Source organism: Fulmarus glacialis, unplaced genomic scaffold (genome assembly GCF_000690835.1).
Source record: "Fulmarus glacialis isolate BGI_N327 unplaced genomic scaffold, ASM69083v1 scaffold13184, whole genome shotgun sequence".
NCBI classification, from domain to species: Eukaryota; Metazoa; Chordata; class Aves; order Procellariiformes; family Procellariidae; genus Fulmarus; species Fulmarus glacialis.
This window is the reverse complement of record NW_009209994.1, coordinates 28,584-54,116: the sequence shown is the minus strand read 5'-3', so window position 1 is coordinate 54,116 and position 25,533 is coordinate 28,584. Positions and strand designations below refer to the sequence as shown.

The 25,533-nt window shown below is 50.2% G+C and overlaps 1 protein-coding gene across 1 annotated transcript in view; it reads right to left on the bottom strand.

The window, feature by feature from the left end:
- LOC104076230 (cadherin-23-like) overlaps nt 1–24,182 on the bottom strand; it is a gene marked incomplete at both ends in the record, with an annotated part of 25,048 nt that extends 866 nt beyond the window's left edge. Inside the window, 4 exons of the mRNA XM_009577028.1 lie at nt 1,319–1,431; nt 13,538–13,616; nt 20,650–20,778; nt 23,988–24,182. Coding sequence (XP_009575323.1) covers nt 1,319–1,431; nt 13,538–13,616; nt 20,650–20,778; nt 23,988–24,182 — 516 coding nt within the window. The remainder of the gene's footprint in view (nt 1–1,318; nt 1,432–13,537; nt 13,617–20,649; nt 20,779–23,987) is intronic.
- Between the last annotated feature and the right edge of the window lie 1,351 nt (nt 24,183–25,533).

Here is a 25,533-nt window from a genome sequence, read left to right as displayed (position 1 = left end):
GAGAAGCAAGACTTGTGAAACAGCCGTTTCAAGCACAGTCCCTCCTCTTGTCCTTTGGATAATCTTGCTTTGCTGTGGGCATAGAAAAGCAACGCTAACACGACCCACACGGCTCATTGCTATTCACCGCTTCTGCAGACAACAGCAGAACAGGCTGATCCGAACAAGGAGCAATCCAGCTGTATTTTCACTGCGTGCTCCAGGACGAGAGCAGCAGAGAACATTTTGGGTCCTGGGGATGCGGGTCGCAGAGAGGTTGGCATTTACAGGAGGATGCAAAGTTTGTGGGGAGAGGAAATAAAATCTATTGGATCAACAGAATATAGTTGGAACTCCATTATCATGCAGGCAGGAAAATGGGCAAGTTTTCAGGTTCACAAACCTTTCCAAGATTAAACAGATATTTTTGTCCCTACTAAAACCAGACAATCCTCCCTCTCTAGATTTCTACTGAATTTAAACTATAAAAGCCCAAGCCAAGAGATACTAGAGATGGATGCGGATCTCTTCCCTGTGCATAAAGCCCCACGCTACGACCCGTGCCTGGGACCAAGAGGGGTAATTTCTTGTCCTTTTGCCCCCCTACAAAGCATTGCACTTGCCAAAACGAGAAGGTGATGTGCCGACTGCTGCTCTCCCAATCAATGACCCTTCCTACAATGCTGATTCTTCTTCGGCCCAGCAGAATCTATACTTCTAAATGTGTTTCCAACCAGCTGCCCAGCTCGGTATTGATTCTAATTACAGGGCTGCGAGCGGAGCCGGGGAGCCGTTCTCAGGTGGGGCTGGTGGGGCTGCAAGACCACGCTCCAGTGCCTCTTCTTGACGAGGCAACTTTCAGCATCACTCCCTCCCCAGGCCTGCCTGCGCCGGGCAGATGCAGGCGATGCCCTGTTACACCGCTGCCTGCTGACGTGACAAAATGTTCCTGTTTTTCTGGGGTTTTTTTGGGGGAAAGGTGAGAAATAGGCACAATTCAGGTGGCTGAATGTAGGTGTCTCACGCTATTTGCAATCCCAGGGCATCAGCACGCTGCCAGCAGATACAACCACAGGGCGATCTAGTTGAAGGCCAGGCAGGGCACCAAAAATGACCCTCTACATCCATATAGAGGCAACCACGTTTTGGGCACCCTACAAGGGGGCTGCGTTAAACATCCTGCTTAGCTTGGCCAGGGAACACCACATCACGGCTCCGGATGACCACACGAGCAACGCGTCCCAGGTTTGTGACTCCTCCTCGAAGAACATGTCCCCAAGCAGGATGCCCTTCCCCATCCTGCTCTGCTGGTGCATCTCCCAGATGGAGGAGGTCTCACCTTCACTGTGAGGATGAATCCAGCGCTATAGAAGGGGTTTTCCCGGTCCAGCGGCCCATTCAGGGTTAAGGCTCCGCTGATGTAGTCCAGTGCAAAGATGCTGTTGGTGTTACCTGAGAAAAATAACAGGCAGCGTGAGCACAGGCGGCTGCTACAGCCGATGCCAAATGGCGCGGGGGGTAATGCAGAGAGGGAAGCAAGACGACATGAACCTCTTCCCCCACCAGCATCCATGCATGACCGGACCCGGTGCTTGGAAGAGAGGTTTTACAGAGCAGACCGGCTGCCAGGGCAGGAGCTCCAAGCTGGGCAGAGGCTGCACTGGGCTCTGCGAACCCTGCACGTTATCTCAATGTGCTTTAAAATTTAATGGCTGTAATGATCCTCTCCTCTTCTCACCTGCCCCAGCTCAGGGCTCAAAACGGTGCTTTCCTTCCAACAGCCGATACAGTTGCGAATGCTGCAGGCATTGCACTTGAAGAATTTCAAAGGGTTTTGGTTAAAATATGCCGAAACCAGGGCCGAATCCAGGTGCTCCCCTTTGAACAACTGCCTGCATTCACAGTGCACCATGTCCCCGGGTGGGCATGGCTTCTCTCTTAAAGTACAAGAGTTAAGAGACATCAGTCCAGGTTAATCAGAGGAAGGTACAGACGAATCAAGCTCACAAGTAATTCTGCGCTTATCAAGCAGTAGTTTAACTGCGGGGTCTCTTGCCAGAGGATGCTGAGGATGATAAAAGTCCACACGTATTCAAGGAGAGACTGGGAAGGTTAATGAAAGAAAAAAAAAAAATCCATCAAATAACAGAGAAGCCACATGCAGCTCAGGAATTTTCTTAGTTGGACGTATTTGGTGCCAGGGAGAGTATTAGGATAAGTACTATAGGCACTTGCCCTGCTTTTATGCTCTTGCCAGATGTGTTGACCCCATGCAGCTGCCTTGTTTTCCTCTGCTTGAGCCAAACTTGGCCTCTGTGCCGGTCCTTACGTGCAAGCATCCAGAGAGGGTGCCACAGAGGGCTGTGCTGCCTCCACCGAGCACCCCATCCTCAGCTTGACTCCTCCTCTGGAATTAGATACCCAGAGAGGATTAAGACAGCACTTGAGTCTCACAGCCAGCAGATGCTAAAAAGATGAATGTCCTACACTGGGAATGCCCTTGCGACAGTCCCAGGGGCTCTCTCTGTCAGCCAGACGAAAGAAAGCAGTTGGTATGTGAAGCCTGGGATACCCGACGCCGGCCCGACACAATACCAGAGGAGGCTGCTGAATTAGTGATGACCAAGGAGGTTACACACAGGCATATGGGCACCGCTCCCCTCATTGTCTCATGGTATGCAGAAACCCCTGATCCAGCCCCAAACAGGAGCAAGGAAACCCTGCAGGTATATTATATTTATCCCAGTCAAAGATAAAAAAACCCCAAAACTGACTTTTCAATATATTGAATGAAACACACACGACATTCATCATTTCCCTGGAAGGGAGCTGCGAGACAGATCTGCTGCTGCAGAAAGTTGCCTCCCGTTGCTCAGCATCCACCTCACTCCCTTCCGATCCCCCGTTTAACCACGCGGGATGGGCAAAGCCTCCAGGTCCGGCTCTCCCCTCCCTCCCAGCCCCAGGAGCCACCCTGGCCTTCAGGAGCCGCCGGCTGCTGGCATCTCCTCTCTTTCCCAGAGCCCTAAGTGCCGTAACACCTTTCTCCCCCATTACCGAGCCTTTACATCTTCCTCTCGAGGAAGGACCGAATGCCTCCCATTTCTGTCCTTGGTCCTCTCTGCTCTCCATCTGAAATGGCCCATTGACTGCTAGCCAGCTTAATGAACTGGTGCGCGGCTACTTAAAATATTAGCAGCAGCCTTGCTTTTTTTTTTTTAATCTAACTTTTTGCTGCTGTACGTGAAGATGATCTTTAGTTTCCTCCCTTGAACAAGTCCCCTCTTTTCATCTTGACTTCCCACCTCTGCTCTGTAATTTATGGCTGACTCTTTAGGAGACTTCTTCTGATACCAGGTTTGAAGGACACTCCACGAGATATATTGAATTGTGCTGCAAGGCATTTAAATGCTCCAGGATGCCACGTTGCCATGGTAAAGTTTATGCATCAGGGCGATCTTGGTACACTCCCCCTAATATAAAGTGTAATAAAATACCTTTTTAATCACAAAATACTATTCTGCTAATAGGCATCTGTAAATGCGGAGACCAAGGGATTTTAGTGGAAATAAGTCAATAGGGCAGGAATTTGACACAAAGGACTAAACACAGCACTGAGCGCTGTGTCCTAAATACGGTTATGCGTTTCATATTCGACCACAGTCATTTTTTAAAGGATGCATGAATAAATTAGGGACCCAAATACCCTCCCAGGCTGCACACCAGAGGCTTTTCTCTAGCTCAGCCTCCCCAACACCGCTCAGATGGCAGATATGCATCTGATGCCATCCGGGGTGCCTTTCAGCTAGCAGAGAATTGCCCGCTTTGCAAATTAGCCTCAGAAGGAAAAGAGGTGTCTCCAAACTCATCCCTCAGAGGCCTTTCATAATTTCCTCTACAACGCCTCTCCAACCACCGCCTTCATTATTCCTCTGACCAGTGATCCCCGCTGAAGTACTCGCACCGCCGAACAATGCACGTTCCCCTGCGACGCTTTCTTTGCAAAAATCTCTCTCATCATCTTCACATGTCTCCACTTTCCTCAGAGCAAGGGAAAAAAAAAAAAGGTGGGGGAAAAACAGCCGATGTTGTCTTTTCCCTCCCCATCTCTGTATAATTTCTTCTCCCTGCCTGGTTCTCTCCCGTTATCTCTCCATCAGCTTCCTGACCCAGGAGAAAGCCGAGTCTGGGTTAGGCGCAGCTTAGTCCGCAGCTGACGGTGCAGACAGCCATGCTGGCTGATGGCTTTCAAGCCGTTTGTCTGCTCTCCCAGCGCTTGCCCCATCCTGCTCCTAGCCACGCTGGTGGCAGGGGTCTGTGCCCACGGTGGCCTCGGAGCCAGGTGGACACCGGGAGCTGAGCCAGCTCCTCATCACGCTGCCCCAGAGCTCCGGCCGATGGCTTGCGCGGCCGGCGCTGCCTGCCGGGCACGCCAACGGAGCAAACCACAGTTTGCTCATCGCTGGTTTTGAAGTGAGACTTCAATGCACAGATGTGAGATGGAGAACACAGAGGGGATGGAGAATCTTAAACTCAGTTGAGATCCCCAGGTAATCCTGTTTCTCGGAGGACATGGAATGGCACAGACCTTTCCGTCTCCAAGTTTGCACTCTGCAAACTGTTTTAATGTTGCAGACAGGAACTATTGTGGCCGCACTCGACATGGAAGCAGAGTGACCTTCAGGAAGGCGTCCCCGCTGCTCTCCCCCGTGTCCCCCTCGCATGCTCTCCCACGAGCAGTGCTCACCCCATGGCAGACACAACCTTCTGCTCCGCACCGGGCAGGCAATGAAACGATCGCTCACCTGGCTCAGGAGTTCCCAGCTGCTGGATGTGTCCCTGCTTGAGCCATCCTCTGCCTAGCCTGAGGTCTGGTCCGAACCTCCAAAGCATTTCTAGTCCGAGACCAAGGACTTCATTTCCATGCCCCTGGTTTGAGAAAGGAACCCAAGACCATGCTCCGGTTTCTGCTAAACAAGGGCTTACATGTCCTCCACCTCCTTCCCCATCCAGACAAGGATGTGGCGCGCTCACGGAGAACCAGAGAATCCAGCTCCATTGCATGGAGCAGGCAAAGCAAAGGAACAAATGGGTCTTTCATCAGCGAAGGAGCAGCTCTGCCTTCAAGTGCTGGGAAAGCAAGCACGGCTTTTAAGGAAAGCAGGTAGGGCCTGGTGCAGAAAATAAATATGAGGCTGCCGAGGAGGTGACATCCCCCGGAGAGGGACACCCCGTGGGAAGGCAGGCTCCGCTTCTACCTCTCTGCTACTGCTGCAAACCTGCGGAGCTGGGGAAAAGAGACCGGGGGAGAGACCCAGAGCAGGAATCAGAGTAGGAATCAAAGGGAAAGGCTGGGCAGCAAAAGGGAGTGCACAGGGAGAAGAAAAGCAGAGCAGATAATGTTTTTAAATACTCAAAAAGACAGAGGAAAGGTGAGAACAAAAGAAAAAAAGAATGAACTTTGGGACAACAATATGAATGCATTTCTGGCAGACTCGTTGCTCTCACCTGGCAGGGAACAGGCTTGCTCGGGACATACAAGCTCAGCTTCTGGTTATGTCACGGGTAAAAGGAGAAGGAAAACTTTCCCATCCCTCCATCCGTGTGCGGGTACAGGAGGGACAGCAGCAGCTCCTACATCCACCATGGCCGGGCAGGGGACCGGGAAGGCAGAGACCAACGTGGTGCTGGGTTGGGAGCAACAGGATGGATCGCAGTAGCCCATTTGGAGTGTGTTTCCAGGCTCATTGAGGAACGGATGGTGGCATAGGCATCATTTTGGAGAAACACTGCTATAACGAGGGATTTTATAGATGAGGGCCATAATGTTTAATTGCCCTCAGCCAACGCTCTCACAGTTTAAAAAGGCCATTAAAAATACTGGCTCAAACCTGGGGAGGGGGGAAAGAAAAGAAAAAAAAAAAGAAAAGAAAAGAAAAAAAGAAAAGAAGAAGGAAAAAAAAAAAGACATTGATGTCTCTTCCTTCCTCCCTACCCCTTTGGCCTTTGAGCCATCGTTCAGACCCGTAGGAGAGAGAGACGCAGCTCTTGCCCAGCTCTAGTGAAGAGTTCCCTGTCACCCAGGGGAATCCGATTCCCCCGTGCAGGCAAATTTTCCCACCCCCTGCCAGACGAAGGGCTGTTTGTACCGGGGAGCCACATCCTCGAAAGGCCCCAGGCTTGCTAAGCCGCTGAACTTGGAGCGGATGACTTTCATGAGATGTGAAAGGGGAACCCATCACACACCTTGCGCCCGATAATTTATTAATCAAAATGTGCTCCGTCAGGGCTCCTCGGCACCGAAATAGATGCTGTTGGATGTGGTTCATAGAGTCAGCAACAGACACAGTTATCATCGTATAAATAGTCCATCAGCTGCTGTGACCACCTCGCTGCTCTTCACCTTGAGTTTTTGCCCCCGTGCGATACGCAGGGAAGCACGCCAGGGCAGATACCTTGGCCCACGCTTAAATTCAAAAGGAACCAGTTATTTCCAAAGGAAAAGAGGTTATTATAACCTGAGCTTTATTTCATTGCTCTGCGTGAAATCAAGATGCTGTCACACGCTGCTCTAGAAAACAGTGCCCGTTCCTCCTGCTCTGGATTTTGGTTTGTTCTTCTTCCCAGAGGATGCCGCTCTCTCTGGGACAACTAATTCAAGCCCAAAGCTGCGTGCCGGCACTCCTCCGCACACGCCTGCTCTGCAAACGGGCATTTTTAGTATCTTCCCCAAAAGATTTAATTGCCTGTTCTAGCACAACCGGCAGAATTTCTCATCTTACAGAGCCACAAAAGAAACTCGGATTAAATGCTCGCACGGTTCCCTTTTTTAGAAGCCAACGTACAGTATGAGAAAATAAAAGGAGAGATTTATCACCCGAAGTGCAATCCCCCTCCCGAAGCCCCCGGGAGCTGCGGCCGGGTACCGGAGCGGAGAACAGAGCCCGCAGAGTTTAAAGGTTCCTGCTCGGAGTGTAATTCATCACAGGAAAGGATGCTGAGTCTTGGACCACAACCACCATTCCCCCACATCATCTAAAACGTGCTCGGGGGCTCAAAGGGAAGGCAAATCACCAGCACTGCCTGGCTTGGCTTTTTCCCTCCCAGCCTTTCCTCCTTCCATGAATCTAACCTTAAAACCTGCTACGGGAGCTCAAAGGGAAGGCAAATCACCAGCACTGCCTGGCTTGGCTTTTTCCCTCCCAGCCTTTCCTCCTTCCATGAATCTAACCTTAAAACCTGCTACGGGAGCTCAAAGGGAAGGCAAATCACCAGCACTGCCTGGCTTGGCTTTTTCCCTCCCAGCCTTTCCTCTTTCCATGAATCTAACCCTAAAACCTGCTACGGGAGAGCAGCCAACAGCTGGATCGTGAGTCAAGACAGCAGAGCAACGCAGGGAAAACCACCATAAATGTTTATGTCACTCATTTCTGTAAAAGCAACGCTTTAACCCTCCACCTGAGCTCGCAGAGGATTTTGTCCTAATAAAGAGGGCGCAGAAGGCAGCGTGCATTCCCAGAGGCAACGGGCTGGTCCGGGCTGCCAGGCATTGCCTCGGGGGAGCAGCAGTTGCAGAACACAGCCTCACCCCGCAGCCGAAGGATGCACCCACATAAAATTAGCGCTTTCTTAACAGCTACTGTGCCCGGGGTGGATTGAGAGACCCATGAATCACCTCTCCTGCCTCTCCCACAGCAGTAGGCAGACTCAGCAGGAGAGCATGAAAGGAGGATATGTAATGTAATATGCCCGGTAACAAGTCTGAATCAGCTTTTAACATAAACCCCACATCTCCAGGCTCAACACCTTTCAGAAAACCTTCCATTAAAAACCATCTCAGAACCAGTTGTTTTCTCTAGCCCCGACATGAAGAGAGGCAGCGGAGGTTCATCCTTCCCCAGTGGTTGCCAACATCTTGAATACACACGAAATCCCAGGAAGTTAAATAGGAAGTCCCAGAAATTAAACGAAAAATACGCTTTTGTTTCATATTTACACATAAATGGGAATGTATAGTTTTAATTACCGAAGGCCATTTGCTGGCGTACCATCTGCCATGCAGACCCTTATCCCAACCGTATCTCTTTCCAGTGATTTCTGGATTGCCAGGGAGCCAAAGCAAGATGCCAACGTGACGACGAAGCATCATTAGCAGCGGGGAGGAAGACGGGGGGCAACCGAGCCAAGAAAAGAGGGGCTGTGGCCGCAGCCACCACCTCTTCTTTGTGCCGTTTCATCCCCTTGCATTGGCAGGGTGGAAAAACAGCCTTTGATGAATAACTCGGCGTGAGGCACTTTTCTACCCATCAGCATGTCCTCCTACAGAAATGTTCTGCTATGATGACTGCCTTTAAATCATACTGGAAGGCCCTCCCAGCAGGTGTAATTTATGAGGACTTTAACACCCTAGTAGTTCACCAAGCGATCCAAATGTGGGAAAAAGCCGGCGCGATGTAGGCCAGCTGGCAACGGGAATATTAAAGTTAGCAGGTCCTATTTCTGCAGATCCTCCCTGTTGTCCGGTTTAAGGGACTCAGGGAATTGGTTTGCTTTGCCCTGCCTTCTTTATTAAGCCAGGGAGGAAAAATACGAAGGGAGGTGCCAGCAGCTGAGGGCTGAGAGACCTCTTTGGCCACTTAACCTTACCTCAAGGGTTCGTGTCCACTTTCAAAAGGAAGGCAGCGGGGGACTCCAGATCTGTTAAGACCGCGTGAAACATCTTCTGCGAGCCACTGCACTGATTTTTACATATATGTGATATTTTATTCCTTAGCAGAAAAAACAGAAGAAAGATGGAGAACAATTCTTTTCAGACACGCTTCCCTCTTACTTTTGTAGCTCACGCTTCTATTATGTTGTGCAAATAATGATTTTTAATTCATGCTTCCCTTGGGATGCCCCAGCTTTAGGAAGAGAGCGCTTTGCCAGAAACTGCATCAGTCTCCTAAAACAATCATCTTTGGGAAAGACAAAAAAAAAAAATGCCCTAAGGGTTTGTGAAGAGCCCTAAGGACTGAAAGCCCCCGCGCTCCCTCCCCTCTCTCCTGCAGGACTTTCCAAGCCCCGGGAAGGACGTATGGATTGCCTTTGTGCAATCTCCCATTGCCCATCCATCACCGCACCTGAAATGTCTCAGGCAGGCAGAGACTGATGTTGGGGCATCCTGCAGAGCCCCGGGACCCTTTTCCCTGGTTTAACCCTTCGATACCTGCCCAAGCAGCACAGGTCACCCTCACATCTTCGTGCCAGGAGACGTGAAGTCTCCTGATTCTCCCGGAAATAAATGAAACCCAAAGTTTACCGCTAGCGAGCAAAGCGCGAGACTGCGGTCATACAACACGTTTTCCTAACAAGAGCTCGCGGGCCAAAGTCCCCTCCTGCCTATTCATTAAATTGCCATTTAATTCACGATAAAAATCCTTCTCTTAAAGAGCCAAAGGATTCCCCACGCCCCAGGCGATCTGCAGCAGCAACAAATATGAAAACACACTGCCGTCTGCAGGCCTGATCCTGCCGAGAGCGCCGGGGCCCTCCGATTTCCACCGGGAAAATCAATCTCTGTTAGACCAGAGAGTTCCCCTAAATGAAAAGCCTTATCTAGAACAGGTCGTGTTATACAACAAGTCACTCGCTTTGCCTGGGAAATGAAAGATGATGAGGCAGAGTCCCCCGTACAGAGGCTATCTCCATAAATCTGCCAAAAAGGAGCCGTGGATTACTTTGCTGGATTAATTATCTGTCCTTCAAACAGAGCCCTGACCTCAGCGGCTGAACATCTCCAACCTGTCAAAGCAGCCGGGGAGGGAGGGCTTTTGCAGGGCACCGGCCGCAGGCTGCCTGCGCCCTCCTTTTCACCTGGGAAAAGCAGTAGAAACACCCATCGGAGCGATGGGAGCCCCGGCACCGACCAGCCTGTTTGAATTGCGAGGTCTCAATTCGGATTTCTTTTTCAAATGGCCTTTTGCACGGCGGTGACCCCACTCCTTGCAAAGCGCAGGGCGAAAAAGTTCATGTTTTCATAGGGTGAAAATACTCAAATTGGAAAGAAGGGGGAGAAACAACCAAATGGCTTTTCCCTGTAAGCTATGGAAATGATTCCCAGTGCAGGCAAGCAGCAGGCAGGCAGCAGGCAAGGCAGCCAGCAGGCAGGCAGGCAAGCAGCAGGCAGGCAGCAGGCAAGGCAGCCAGCAGGCAGGCAGGGTCGTCTGCCCCGACAGGACAACTAGCCAAAGCCGTGACACAGCTAGATCAGCGCTTCTCCGTCATTTCAGGCTTAACAGCTTTGTAAGCTGGCAGCATAAAGTTAGATCTTAAGTCTTATTTTACGTGGTTATGGTTAATCTTTTAGTTTTATTGTTTTCCTGTCATGGGAGGACCTTGTGCTGGAGATAGCCGTATAAATAAGAGCTGCTGCAGTATATCCCGAGGTGCAGTTACCCGAGGGATGGAGCTGGGCAGGACAACGGCAATTCCAAATTAATTTTTATACCCCGCCTCCAAATCATAGCAGCGCTTTCGATATGAATACCAAAGAAATGATAAACTGCTAGGTTGCTTTTCAGCTTTCTCGCTGCTGTATATTCAACCCCAGCCAGTAAAATCAGAACAGCTACATGCAAGCCCTATGCCCGAAAGCCTGGGAGAGCCGGGGAGAGGCATCGCCCATCCCTGCCGTGAAATGGGAGCAGCATCACCGCCACCTCCCCTTGTGGAAGTGGGCTGAAGAGCCAGGTATAATTACTACCTCCACTGGCCATTTTCACTTTTGCTTATGGTCGGTTTCTAATTTAATTTGCTTCCCCGTTCCCATATGTTAGGTCATTTTTTTTGCAAAATTGCCATAAAAATTTACCAGCTCAGGCACAAAATCTGCTCGCTGACCTTTACCATTGTGATTGAGGATAATAACAAGTTAATTAGGCTTTACCTGCCTGCCAAAAAAAAAATTGCTTGCCTTGGGTGAGCAGGATTTTGGAGGCGTGCTAGCGGCTGGTTCCCATGTCCGGACCCTCAGACGTCAGAAGGTAACATCTTCTTTCAAAAGCAAGAAACAAATCGTGGAAAGTATAAGAGAATGCCTTGAGCAGAGCAGGGAAGGCACTCACACTCCTACTGACTTCAGAAAAAAAAAAATTGTTTGCCCCATGACCATGTTTTCTTTAAAATTTGCCCTAAGCCACACGCCTCGGCTGCAATCCGGCAGTCAAACGGAGCTGGCGAACTCTGGCTCTGGCCACAAAGTCAGTTCAAAGTGGAAGCAGAACATCCTGAAGCCTGGCTTCAGGGATTTTGGAAACCTCTGCCTTTAGCCAAAGGCAGGGTGAGAGGATGGGGAGGAGGCAGGAGGCGATAGTGGGTGTCTGCAGTCCGCCCTCGGTCCGTCCACGGGCTGATCCTTCCCAGCACCACCGCCCTGCAAGATGCTGGTGCTGACAGGAGAAAGACTCCTGGCCAGTTACGAAAACGCTCTGCAATTCTCATGTTTGGGCAAAAAAAAAAAAGCAAAGCATCACTCTTTGATGTGTTCTGCCTGGTTCTCCAATATGAGAGCTAGCTGCCCCCGGCCAGGCGGGACCAGGGGCAGAGATTAGGCTCTTGGCACATGCAAGCAGAGACGAGGATGTTTGCCCTGATCTGCCTGCCTGTCGCTCCGCACCCCACTGCCAGCAGGCTCCTGGCGCATGCCTGGCTCCCACCCACCATACCTCCGCCCAGCCATCATGGCGAGGCTGACGGCTACCCCGGCACTGAGCGGGGGATGCTCACAAAGGGACGTTGTGGCTATTTCGCAGGAAAACCAAAGATAGACATGAAAATAAGAGCACGCATGAAGACTCCAGGTAAAAATCCAGGGTCCAAGGTTCTGTTTCCTTGATTCGGTAGAGCAGCCATGACCGTCCGATGAGCAGAAAGCCTGACATGACCGTGAGCAGATGGGTGCATTTAGCAAATTAACCCTCTACGGATTGCACAGTTGTTTCTGTAGGTTTGAGCCATCAAATAAAGGCTCTTAGAAACCCAGAGCTGTTTGTATTGCACTGGTGCTGACACAGGAAAACTAGGCACCTACAGCATACTGGGTCAGAAAAATGGTCCATGGCCATCAGCAGATGCCCAAAGGAGGGTGTACGAACAGGACAAGGGTGATTTCCCAGCTGTTGAGCATCTTCAGGCTTTGAGCTAGGTGAAGATTCTGTAAGCTGAAGGCTTTTACCATCCTCATGGTAGTTCAGAGGCAGCTGCAGAATTAGTTTGGGGTTTCAGTCCAGTCTCTAGTGAAAAAGGGCTCATATCAGCCAAAAGAAAGTCCCTGCTGCACTTTGGCCAGTTGATACACACAATCTGGGGGAATCTCCCATTTAATTCATGCCAGGGGAACATTAGAATAAATTGCAGAGAGAATTAGAGGAATAAATAATCCTTGCATCTTCAAAGGCAGACTGACCTGGATACTTGCAGTCAGGATCAGTGGACTTGAAAGGCAGGGTGAAATCACCTTGACCCTAGAGGTTGATTAAAAATGTGTTTGAAACGGCTGGGCTTTGAGGAAGAGAAACCGGGAAATTATTTCCGCACGTGTAGCTCAAAGGAGCTGCCAGCCAGCACCCAAAGCACGCGGCACAGCGGGGAGAGGAGGCACTGCTGCCATTTCTTGCTGTGAAGATCCCCCCGAAAAGCAATGCCAGAAATAGGGTTACAGCCCAGCCCCACCGAGCTGCTCCCTCGCTCCTGGGTTGACCCGAGGAGTCTGTCTGTCCCCCAGGCACAGCCCCACCAAAGCAGCATCTGAGTGCAGCCCAGCGAGCATCAAAGCCTGCCTTGGATATGGCAGAGGCTCGCTGACCTCAAGGCATCTTAAATAAGACGGGTCCAGTGCCAAAAATTGGCCTTTCCAAAACTCAGCTAGGTTTTAGCTGGAAACGCTTGCCCAGACTACCCTGCCCCTGGCTCTTTTGCCATCAGAAGAGGTTGACAAAAGAGGTTTGGGCTTGTGGGGCTGCAGGAAGAGTTTCCCCAAAACCAGTAGCATGGCAAGCAGGGTTCAGCACCAGACACCTCAGACAGACCTTTCTTTGAAAACTGATTTTCTAAAGCACGGAGGCTGTTCAGCCCGTAATCAGTCCCATTCCCTAAATGATAACCACCACATCGCCAACAAGAGTTTTACGGGTCTTGTCTTGCTCTAAAGAGCTCTTTGTAGGTCTCCTCCATGGCACTGTGTGAAGCGGAGCTGTTTGCGGCTCGTCATTAGGACTGAAAGGTTTTGCTATGAGATATTGTCAAATTTGTTAGAAATAATGTCTCCTGCTCAAGGAAAGGGAGATGCCATGAACGACGTGCTCCAAAGGGAAAACAAGCTTTTCAGAGGAGTAAAAGCTTTCCGTTGTAGCAGTAGCCTTAGTAATTAGCAATAACAAATCAGAAGAGCAAGCAGTACAGTCGAGGAGTAACTCGAGTAACAAATACGATTTCCCAGGCACGGGTTACACAAAGACTTCCTACAGGGCTAGCTCCTCCGGCCCCGCCGGGCTCTCCACCACGTCCCCCCATGACTTACCCGAGACAATGGTGTAGCCGATGCCCCGGGGACGGCCCTTGTCCTGGTCGATCGCCGTTATCATCCGCACGGTGGTACCCTGGGGAGGGAGAGGAGACACGTGTTACAGCCACCCCGGCCAAGCGCTGCTGGGGCTCCCGGGACGCCCTGCCAAGGCATCACACCTCTTACCGTGGGCCACGTGCTTAGGAAAACCTGTCCAAGGACAAGGCAAGCCATGGAAAAGACCCAACCCTCCTTCTCAGGGCAGTTTGGGCTCACCGCTCATCACTCTTGTGCAAGCTGCAAAACTCTGCTAACCCACCCCAGGATGTAGCTGGCGATGCTGAGGGCAGGACCGGCACGTCTTCTAACTGAACCACCGAGCAGGCTGAGCTTGACCACGCAGTAGGCTCATACCAGGGCAAGTGTCCGTAGGGACTGGAGAGAGCACCACCAGACTCACGTCCCCATGCTGCTCGTCCCCTACCCAGAGGAGGAGGATTTGAAGCAAGGCCAGTGTGGTAAGCACACAGCGCTCGAGGAAGAAGAGGAACCAAAGGCGCAGCACTGGCAAAGCCAGGACGTGCCTCCTCCTCGCAGCACCACCGCTGCACAGGCTCTGGCTGAGAGGCAAAACCATATGCTCCTCTGCCACAGAGATCTTCACTCTGCAGTCCCTCGAGAACCAAAGGCAACACTTCCCTCCCACCACGACCTTCAGCACTGGTCACTACACCAGTTTTATCTCCCGCTGGCTTCCTAGTTTCAACTGGTCCTCTTCTCCCCCTGCGTTCTTCAAACGAGGCACGAGGGATGCTCGCGCTGGCCATCGGCATCCAGCTGCAGAACTAAGCAAGCTGCGGAGATTTTAATTGAGATCTTTAAGGAGGGTAAGGGTTGGACAGATGCTGAGAACAGGGGATCGCCCTCAGGCAGGAGCTTCTGCAACTGCCAGCTCACCCACCTCATCCTCCATGCTGCAGGACAGACCTGTTTCTTATAGCCCAGCAGAAAGGTCCACAAGGCCAAGAGTCCCCCAAAACCAATGAAGAACATAAAAGTGACCCAAAATTCTTGTTTAGTTCTTTAAATAAAAACATCACGCGCTTATGTCGACTCCATGAGCTGTACTTGCCCCGCCGCACTGCAGTGAGCCCGTATGAATACAAACACACACACATGCACATAATTAATGTAGCGTGAAAAAATTTACAACTCAGCTGTTCTTGTTTTCATTGGTTTATTAACAGTGGGAAAAGGAGCAATTTTAATTTTTTTTTTTTTTTTTGCCCTCAAAGGAAATGTCAACAGAGACGTTTGCATATCTAACGAGGGAGCATAGTGGGACAGCAGTGTTGCGTTTGTCCTGCAATCCATCAGTCGAAGGCCAAAGGGAAAGCTGCTGCAGAAACATCACCGGAGGAAAGCAGGGACTTGCCGTCTTCCCCGGCTTTCAGAGCCATGCCCCTGCGGGCTCAATGGAGATGCTTTGCCCCCGCCGGCCGTAAAGCAGGCTCCCGGGGCCAGGCAGACTGCCCCTTCCCTGATCTCCGAGGGCATTTCAATAGACTCCTTAAGTAAATCCACATTATTAACTGAGAACATTAGCCATAAATCCCAGGTCACTGGCCTTTGAGCAGCACTCGGCTGGCGAGGCTCAGCAGCCACCCGAGAGCCTCTAAATCACCAACAATAGCTGTCCTTTCCAAAGGAGCAAGGGTAGCTAAAAAGCACAAGAAACGTGGGGAAGGAGCAGGTGGGAAAGCAGAACAAGGGATGTGGAAAGGAGAGCAAGGCAATCCAGAGAAAAAAGAAAAAAGGAGAGGCATGCAATCCAGCATGCTCTCCCCAGCGTACTCTGCTTTAATCTGCCGTCCCCATGGGGCAAGCACGAGCCCCCCTCTGCTCCCCGGCGAAGCGGGAGCTCCTCCGTGGCAGGGGCGGTTGGGTGAAGGCACTTGGTCCATCTGACAGCTCGCTCATCGCCTGTCAGAAAGCGAGGGAGCGGAGCAGAATGATAAGTGTCGCCTGCCGTGCGGCACATTTCAAAGGGAAGGCAGCTGCGGGAGAAGGCAGGGCTCCCGCGATGGCCGAAGAATAGCAATGGGCCCGCCGACGCTGGGGCTGCTTTATCTGCAGGAAAGGTCCCTCCCGTAGGAGCCAAGGGGAAGGGCTGTTGGGAGAGATAAAAGGATGAGCTCAGATGTTGCAGTCTGGAAAGTCTGGGAGAGGAGGAGGGGGCATCTCATTCGGGTATCTCGGCAGCGCGTGCCATAGAGGTGTCCATAGGAAAGAAATTATCCAGACATCTGATCCCAAAAATGAGGGCTGCTAGAGAGCACGCTAAGGTTCGCCTGGTCCTTGGCAAGCCCGTGATGATGGCTTTCACGCTGCTGTTTTCTGAGACTGGGTCTTCCCCTGTTCTTCTTGCAGCCCTGTGTGAGTCGTCCTTCTCACAAACCCCTTCACCAGCCCGTCCGCTTCACCAGTGACCGAGAAACACGTGCTGGAGCGGGGCTGAGCTCCCTACTATTCCTGGACACCATCTCCTGGAACCACAACAGAGGCAGGGACCTGGCCACCCCTTCGCATCCCTCCTGGTTTCCATCCTTCCCATCAGCTCCTTCACAAGAGGCTCCCAATATCCACAAGACTGGCAGATCCCAGCTCCCAGGAATGGATGATCACTCCCCAAGCATTCACACAGTGTTTAGGATCAATCTTGATGCTTCTGGGGAAGAGGCTGAAAAGTGCCACAGGATAGGCATAATGGTTATCCACATAGCTGGTGGCAATTATTAGTTTTTTAGTGAGTGGAAACAACTGATGAAGACAGCCTCGGAGCATGATTGCTCAGCTCGGTCAACAGGAAGGAGCATTCTCATTCAGCACGTGTCTGAGTGAGATGGGGAGATGACGTGATGCAAACATGACGCTACACATAGGCCATACTCATCTCTTAGTACCTGTGATGATCGTGAAGCGTCTTGCCCACCATACCAGCAGAGATAACGAACCAGAGAGGAGAGACTAGGAACAGGAAAACACCCAAACCCAAACCAAACTGTCGATCATGGCCATCCCACAATGGCAAAGACTGACCTCTCACCAACCACATCTCAACAATTGCTAATTTCTCTTCCAAAATCCCACCAGACCACCTAGATACCTCTCGCTATCGAGGTCTTGGCACGGCAAGGGCAGGAGATGCTGTGCTCTGGCTCCCATAGGCACCCACCTGCACCCCTAAATTGCAGGGTACCCTCCCACCATCTCTAGCCAAACACATCTGACAAGGCTTCCACTTACTCATGGAAAGCCCAAGCTGACTTCCAGCGTCAACAGTTCTGCCCAGGGCTCACCCCACGTATTTGTGGTGCGAACCTGCGGCTCTTGGAATCTCCCAAACATTCTTGACATTTCTTAAAGCAAGTAAAAACTCGCCTGCCTACCACAGACAACGGTGGCTGCAAGGAAAGGACGCGGGTGGTGGGTATAGACCAGAGCAGAATAACGCTTTCCCTCTAGGGAAGGAGGAAGAAGGTTTAGAAAAGTAATAATCTGGAAAAGCCTATGCTTAAAAAAAAAGGCAAAGAAAATAAAGAATGGCACATTATCCAAACAAAATCTGAGGGTTTTTTGAAGAGGGGCAGGGGTAAATCAATCCTTTTTTAATAAAACCCTGAGCTTTTAATAAAGTGTTCACACTGATGGGCTGGAAATATTGTAAGAAAGAATTAACTCGGAGCTATTGAGACTCTAGGGCAAAAATAGCACTGTTTCTACATTATTTCTTTAACCCAAGGAGTTTTTGAAGAGGAGGGGGATGGTGCTGAAGAATTAAGACTGTTTTAATGATATTTGACATATATCTGTACCATGCTATTGTGAGGGAATACAACTGCTGGTCTTGGGACCAAGCACCACCGGGGTTTGTCCCCCTTCTTGCCTTCGCGTGGCTCCCTGTGGGATAGAGCACACTTTCATAGGCCTCAGCTTGTCTCTTAGCAGGTGGATTCCTCCTCTTTCACCCCCAAAGTGAAGCTGCGATGCTGCCTGGACCATGCACCAGCTGAGGTCCAAAAGCAGGGGCTCATCAGACCAACAGCATCTCTGCAAGGGGAAATGGCCCCTCTCCTCCAGCCCCTATTAACTTGCCTGGAGAACATCAACGATGCTCTCCAGTCTACAGACACTGTGAGGACAGACACCCAAAAAGACTCTGAGGATGAAAAATACAACGTCGCCAAGCTTTGCCACAGCTACAGGCAGCTTTGGTGCACTTGGGTGCCCTGGGAAAGATGTCTGAGGTACACTGGGATGATAAACAGCATCGAGAAAGAAGATGCAACACCTCCAGGGACAGCAAAGTCTCTCCCCGCTGCGTCCTCTTCCTTTGCCTGATAAGACATTTCTTTCTTCTCGGTGTCCGAATAAGCACGTGCCCAAAACGCTTCTAAATTATGCTACCAGATCCCGGCCTGAGAAAAATCAGAGCTACAACGGCACTTCTCTCCCCTCTCGCGCCCCTCCGCCCCTTCTTCTTCTTCTCCTTCTCTTCCTCCTCCTCTTACAGGATTAGGGACTTGAAAGGCAAAGCGCAGCCCAGCACTGCAGCAGGAGAAGGAGGGGGGAGCGCTTCAGAAAGCTGCCAGGGCAGGGGAAAAAAAAAAAGAAAAAAAAAATCCTATTTCTCACTTCTTAATTCCAGTCAATTCCAGTCAAAGGGCTGATAGAGATCTGTTTGCGGTAATTTGCTGCAGTTTATCCACTCTTTTCACCTTCTATCGGCTCTTCACTGACGGGCTGGCTGACATGCTGTTACTCGAGTGAGGAAATTAAAATTTGATGCAGTAATCCCAAATAAGAAGGATTTTATTAGGTAATGTATACACTTTAGATGAGGTATTCTCGCCTGATACATTGATAGAGGAACACAGACGTGCTGTGCACTGCAGATAAAAAGAGCGGCAAGACGGACGGAGAGCGGGCACGTGGAGCAGCGGCAAGCCTCCGCTCTGTAGATTTGGGGCTGGGATGAGAAGTCTCGAGCCCATTTTGACCTGCTGAGCCCGACGGCAGGGCAAACGTCACCCACAAATGCACTGCAGCCTGTTGGCTTGACCTGGAAGCCTGCTTTTGGACAGAAGTTGGCCAAGTCCAGACTCCTCACCCAAATTTGCTGTTATCCTTTTGGGAACCAAGCTATTCCGCAGGGTGACATTTTCCACTCCGCACTGCCACTGGCTCCCTCGGGTGGTAGGGCAGAGCTTCCCACAGAGAGAGGAAAACACACACGTTAAACCCCAGACTTGCCATAGCAAACCACATCCTTGTTTCCGCAGCGGAGATTTCTCCGGTGAAGGATGGGACTTTGGGTCCAAACCAGAGAGCAATACCACTCAAAGTACAGCCCACGTTCACCAGTTGTCTTCTTCACCCCGTCTCTGGTGACACCTATCCATCTTGGATATCTCAATGCCTTTGGAGATGTTATGTGGGGCCAAGAGAAATTAAAATCTCGAAACCCGTCAGAAAACTGCTAAGAGTCTGGTGAGCGCTCCTTCTTCACTCATTTCCTATTTCAGGTTACACAGCGATTATTTGCTGCTTTGCCTACTGCAAACAGCGTATGTTCTGGGAATAATTGTGACTGGTATATCAACACAAAGAGATCGTTGAGCTCCAGCCTTAATATATATCACTAATTTGAGAGAGATCCCCTTTCCTGGATACCAGCTCACTCCATGAAGGTGATGAAGTCTATAATTTTTGCTATTCATGGGATTTCCATTTCTATAATTTCATCTAAGGCTTTCCCCCCTCCCCAGTTAAGGGTGAGCTACGTAGCGTTTTTTCTTCCCTGCAGCTCATACTGCCCACCACAGAAGCAGTCCTTAATCTCAGCACCACTGAAACTCATTGAAACTTTCACTTCATGAAGTAATGCATAAAGCCATTTTTCAGCCATTTTTGGCCTGGCAGACAGGTAATGCGTTGTCTGACTGCAGGATTTGTGACAGCAGGACTCAGCCCTATTGATCCAGCACTTTCCGTGCCGTCAGAGCCGACAGTTGAGAATAAAAAAGGCATAAACTGAAACAAGCTGGAGTTCCCCCCTACCACTGCCTGAACTCAGCCATCAGGTGTTACGGATCCAGTGCACCAGAGACATTACGGGATACATATGTAGTATGGATGCCTACCACGCCACGATTTTAGGACAGGAAGGTTTTTCCATCCATATGCAAAAATATTTGCCCTATAGACAAAGCTATGGGATGCCTTGGGAAGGTGGATGCTGCTGAGTAGGGCTGGTGCTTGGGCTGAAGGTGCTGGGCACCCTTGCTGAGAGCAGAGCTAACAGCTCCCGAAGCCAAAGCTGCCTGCTGTCTGCTGTGGGGGGGGAAAAAAAAGCCCTGCTGTATTTAGAGACCAGGAGACGTTTTCCACAAACAGCGAGTTTGCTGACAAACCGAGTTTCAGAAGAACTAAAATGATTGGATCAATTTGGCAAAACCTGGGGGAAAATGCTCAAAGTGCTGAAATGGCTGATGATTCTGGCATTTTCAAAACTGCCTCATTTCAGGAACGTTTACATTTTTCTTCAACTTTTCTATTAGAAATGGCATGCATATACACTGTGGGGAGGCAATGGGGTGACTGTGTGCTAAGAACAACAGAAAACCTTTTTAAAATCTAAGAAAAAATATTTAGGAAGAGATTTTATCTGGGTTTCAGACTTCTCTAAACCTCCTTGCTTAGGCTCCCTTTTTTTAAAAAGGGCAAAATGTTTTGGAGCTGGCTTGAAACATGTTGTTCCAGACAGAAAAAGGTTTGCCTCTCTGTGGATGCCATTTGAATCCCATGATTTATCTCCCCCCTCTCAGACTTGCATTTGCACCTCAGCACGGAAACAGGGCTCCTCTTTGCACCCAAACTGCAAATGTCGGGGCAGAGCAACGCAAACCTGTGATGGAAGGAAGGACGAATATCTCTGCAAAGAGGAGGTCTTCCTCCAGCTCTTTTGGGATACCTTGTGCTTTCTGTCCCGTACCCTGTTCCATCCTCCCTGGGCCCCCGGCACAACACCGCGGTCACGCACGTCGGCGTGAAGCAGCAGCCCTTACCGGAGGTGAGTTCTCATAGACGTTCGTGCTGTAGGGCAGGTTGATGAAGATGGGGTCCATGTCCTGCACGTCTGTGATGGTGATTGCCAGATTGGCCAGAGTGGACAGTGGCTTGTTTTTATCTTGGTCCTTGAAAAAACAAGGGTTGGGGGGAGAGAAAGGATTTCTATCAGAAAAATAGAATTATTCAACAGTATTAAGTTTCTTGCAGTTGTAGTTGGGTCAAAATTTCTGAATGGGCCAGATAATCATCTCTTTTTCAAGCGACCTGCTGGAATTATTGTCCACTGTACCTCCCTCTAAGCTGAAATACGATATGCGTTTCATTCCAGCATTAGCCCTTTAAAATAAAGCAAGCACCAATTTAGTTTTCATCACATTTTGGGTGGAAAAGCAGCAACGCTCTTCAACATATACTTCAAAATACAAATTCCCTCCTAATGCAGATACAGCCTAGGGCGCCTCCGCACCGTGAGACCCAGGTGTGGTTGCCAGCAGACTTTCACACCAGCAGATCACAGCAGAGCATCTCATACCCCCCAGCGCCGATGCCTCCGCACAGCTTGGGCTCCGTCGGCTGGAACACGACAAAGCCCACCAGCTCCCTCGCCTTTCCACTGCTCTTCATAACCCCGCGGGCTGCATTGCCGTCGGAGCTTTGTTTTTTTTCTGTTGAGCTTTGGCAGAGGGTACGCACACCAAGTGCTCCTCCTGGTTTCGTAGGACGCCTCAGCTCTCGCACAGAAGGCAGAGCGGGAACCTGAACCGCAGGATACGTCCTCGCAATAGCAACCTCCTTTCTACTGGGCTAACGGTTTTGGCTCCGATAAACTGCAAATCATAGAACCATAGAATCATTAAGGCTGGAAAAGACCTCTAAGATCATTGAGTCCAACCGTCAACCCAACACCACCATGCCCACTAAACCATGTCCATAAGCTCCTCATCTACACGTCTTTTAAATACTTCCAGGGATGGGGACTTCACCACTTCCCTGGGCAGCCTGTTCCAAGGCCTGACCACTCTTTCAGTCACAAGCAGCACACAGCAATCTTAGGACGAGCAGCGGTGGCCTTTGAACACTTCAATGCTCCGAGCAGGAGCATCATCTCCCTTACAACCCATCACGACCCATCGGAACGGAGCTGCAAGCTCTTTCCCAGAGCAAGACCCTTCTCCAGCAGCCAACGCAACAGCAAGACAGGCTGCCACCAGTTCTCTTGATGGAGCCTCGTCCCCTGGGTTCTCAAAAGCGACCCCAATGCCTGTAGCCCTTTGCTAGAAGGGCAGGAGCAAAGAGGTAACACACGAAGGGAAGGAAATAAATCTCTCCTTACCCCCTAATCAAGCACCGTGGTGAAAGGCGACCATTAGAGGTTACCGCACACTTCTGTAAAATGGCTCTGAACAGCGGCAAGGACTGATTGCCAGAAGATTAATGTTAATTTAAACCGCATTCAACAACACAGCTTGTAAATTATCCTCTTAACCTGCAGGCCTCAGCGTTTATGGCCTGGATGGATGCTTATTTCTGACTCGCACTCTGCTGTTAGCATTATCAGGCTGAAGTCTTTCGTTTCTTCAGATAATGTTTTTTTTCCCTCCCCTTCACCTCTTAAATTTTGGTTAAAGTATTACAGATAGCACTGAAAAAGCAAGCACATTTCAAGTTTCCTCACCTACCGTCTCTCACACTGTCCTTTCCAGTCTCTTTCTGCCCTTGCTGCCTACATCCCTGGGATGAAATGGCTCCTGCCTTGAACCAAGACTCCGCAGCTCTTCCTGCAGCCCTTGCAGCATCATCATCACCCCAGTTCCCACTCCAGACCATGCAACCTCTTCATCAGGCAGGCAAGAGACTGCATTTGCTCTTCCAGCTCCCGCTACGCTGGTGCAGCTCTCATCCTCCTTCCCAGGCTGAGCTTTGCTTTGGGGTTTCTCACTGCTTTTCTGCTAGAAATTACCAGCACCTTGCGACCGAGACGAGGAGATATTCCCACAGCTGCAATCAAGCCCAGTTCAGAGACTTAATATTTAAGTCTTTGAACTCCCTGAGCTCGAAAAACATTAGGAGCCACGTAGCGTTTAAGTACTAGATATGCCCCCATTTTATCTTTGCTGGTGACTGCACTGGGGATATGGGGCTAGATGGAGCTGGATGGACCAAGATGGCATCCTTGTGTCCTTGAGGGGAGCAGAATCAGACATGGGAAAGAAAGGCACGTTTACATCAGGGCTTGTGTTTGGTCCCGTGTTTTGTAACCCACTAGATGGTTCAACAGCACGTCCTGGGAAAACGTGTTGGTGCCAGAGACTGATAAGGAAACAAACAACTGGCAGGGCATCTTATCGCTGGAGTATTTAAAATAAAATGAGGCATATTTCCGAAAAAATAAGCTCCTGGGGAAAATTCCACAGCCTTGAACATGCAGAGATGGGGCTGAAAGGTTGAGCTGTTTGCCTGTGGCCCTGCAGTCTGCAAATGCCCAGCCTCCGTGGCCGTGAAGGGCAAAGCAGCCCTGCACCGCCCTCCGTGTCCTCGTGACATTTGTGGTTCTGCATCAAGACAATGATCTTGATCAAATCACATGCTTCAAGAGCTCTAGCCAGCTGCCTGGAGGGGTCGGGAAGAGCTTTGGCCCCCCTCTCCTGAATGCAGAGTTGGTCAGATGTATTGTAGGGCTGAATCTCACCTTCCTCTGTTGCATCTGAGATGGGAAAGGAGCCGCCACCCGGAGCGCCTGCTTGCACGAGCCTCCTCGTTCAAACGCTCCCTCTCGAGCTCTCGCTAGATTTGACGCCAGGAAAGAAGTTTCCCATTCAGGTGGGGCTTGAATTTGCCACGGTGGCCACCCGGATGCACCTCTCCCAGGGGTCTCCTCCTGGTCCGGTGGCATTGACTGTAATTAGGATCTTGGTTTCTCCGCCTCTGTTCACCAAAATTTTAACTCTTGATGTCTGAACTCAGCTTTTGCTGAGTGAGACTTGGCGGGTTTAATACAGGTGAATCCATCTGTTATAAACCACGATGCACAAGGAACAAGACCAGAGGATTTAATGGTCTGTAGGCCCTGTACTGGCTTTCTTCACCAAGGGAGCTGCTCGCCTTTATGCAGAAGCCCCTGACACAGGTACGATGCTGTTGGAGAGGTGCAGCCGTGCTCCACGAGCTGAAACTACCCACGCACCGCATTGCTATAACACCTAAGTGGAAAATGCTGGATGTGCCCGAGAAGATGCCAGAGTGGGGCCATAAAATAAGCAAGCGCCAGCTCCTTCCCCGTTGCAGTCCCTCCAGAAAAGCCCTCCTCCCCTGCAGCAGCCAGGATAAGACTCACCGTCGCGTTGACCTGGAGCTGGTATGCCTGAGTCACTTCGTAGTCCAGCTCCCGTATCACCGACACGATGCCACGGCCACTGTCGATAGCAAAGAAATTGGAAGGAGGCTGGAAGGAGTAAAGCACGCTGCCTCCTGCCCCCTGGTCCGGATCCGTGGCGTTCACTATGAAAATCGGAGTGCCCACTGGTGTATTCTGGAAATAAAAAAAAAAAAAAAATTGGTAAAACTGTGCACCAGCCTATTTTCCCATCAAACGCCCATCAGCAATTTCCTTTGCCCGCCAAAAGGAATATCTAGAGACCCAAGAACTTCAGTCCTGTATTTTCAGGGCATTTATAAGTTACACAGCTGTTTTCTTTATTACAGTATTGCAGCAGCTATAATAGCTGTTACACACTTATAATAATAGTTATACAGCTGTGGTCAAGATGGCACTCTATCACAAACCCTTATTTTCCCAGACATCACAACTTTCCAGAAAAATTACTCTCTCTGATAAAACTTGTTTTCTGCCCAAAGGCACTTTTATTTTGAACGCTGATTCCCTCTCCATTTTCACCATAAGGCATTAAATATAAGAGACCCTCAAAAAAAAAAAAAAAAAAGGCATTAAATGCAACACAGAACTTTACGTAAAATTCAAAGTTATAGTTTCCACAGCAACTAGAACCTGGCCCGATTAACGCAGGCATTAACAGTTAAATCGTCAGAAATCTGGAATTAATCTACATGGATAAAATATGCAGCTGAGTGCACAAAATCAGCAATGGCAAATGCAGTTTGGCACTTCTTATTGTTTAACTTCACAGCAGGGAGAACAATTATCCATTTTTGGTGGAACAGCTGCATGTTCCTATGCAAATCTTAAATGCATATTCTTGTCTCTCTAAAGGCAGAAGCACAGTCTGCAAGCAAAAAGGCTTTGCTGGGGACCCAGGCTGCAGGTACGCACAGATCACGACCGCTCGGGCGAGTCCCTGCGTTTGCAACGCGTTCACAGCCACGTTAAGTGTTGACGAAGAGCTAGAACTTGAATGCCAGACAACAAAGGGCAAAAGCAAGACTCGGCAGCGGCTGGTTATGGCCAGTTGGGATAACACAGATTACTTCTGCAAACCTCTTCCCAAGCCTCTGCGTTTTATTGTTAACGTAATTCGTATTAAGTTATTCATCCTCAGCTCATAGAGAAGTACCATGAAGTGCTGAGAAGGTGGAAAGGAGACTTGAGGAGATGCAGAGCTTAGGAGATGGGGCACTGCTTCCAAGTGGAGCTCCTCCTGCAAATCCCTGGCCAAAGCTGAGCAACCAACTGAGCCATTTTCAGGTGTTTTGGGAACCACAAAGCTTGCGGTGAACCACGGCAAGGCTTCAGCAAGGCTGTCCCAGGCCACCGCCTCCACTAGAGAGCCTGAGAAACCAGGGCTCCACGCTTGGAGATCTGATTTAACTGGTTTAATACTGGGTGGTGGCACCAGAAAAGAACCAAAGCATCTGAATTGCCCCTGCCGAGGCTCAGGCGAGCAGAAACTTGCCTCCGAGGCAGG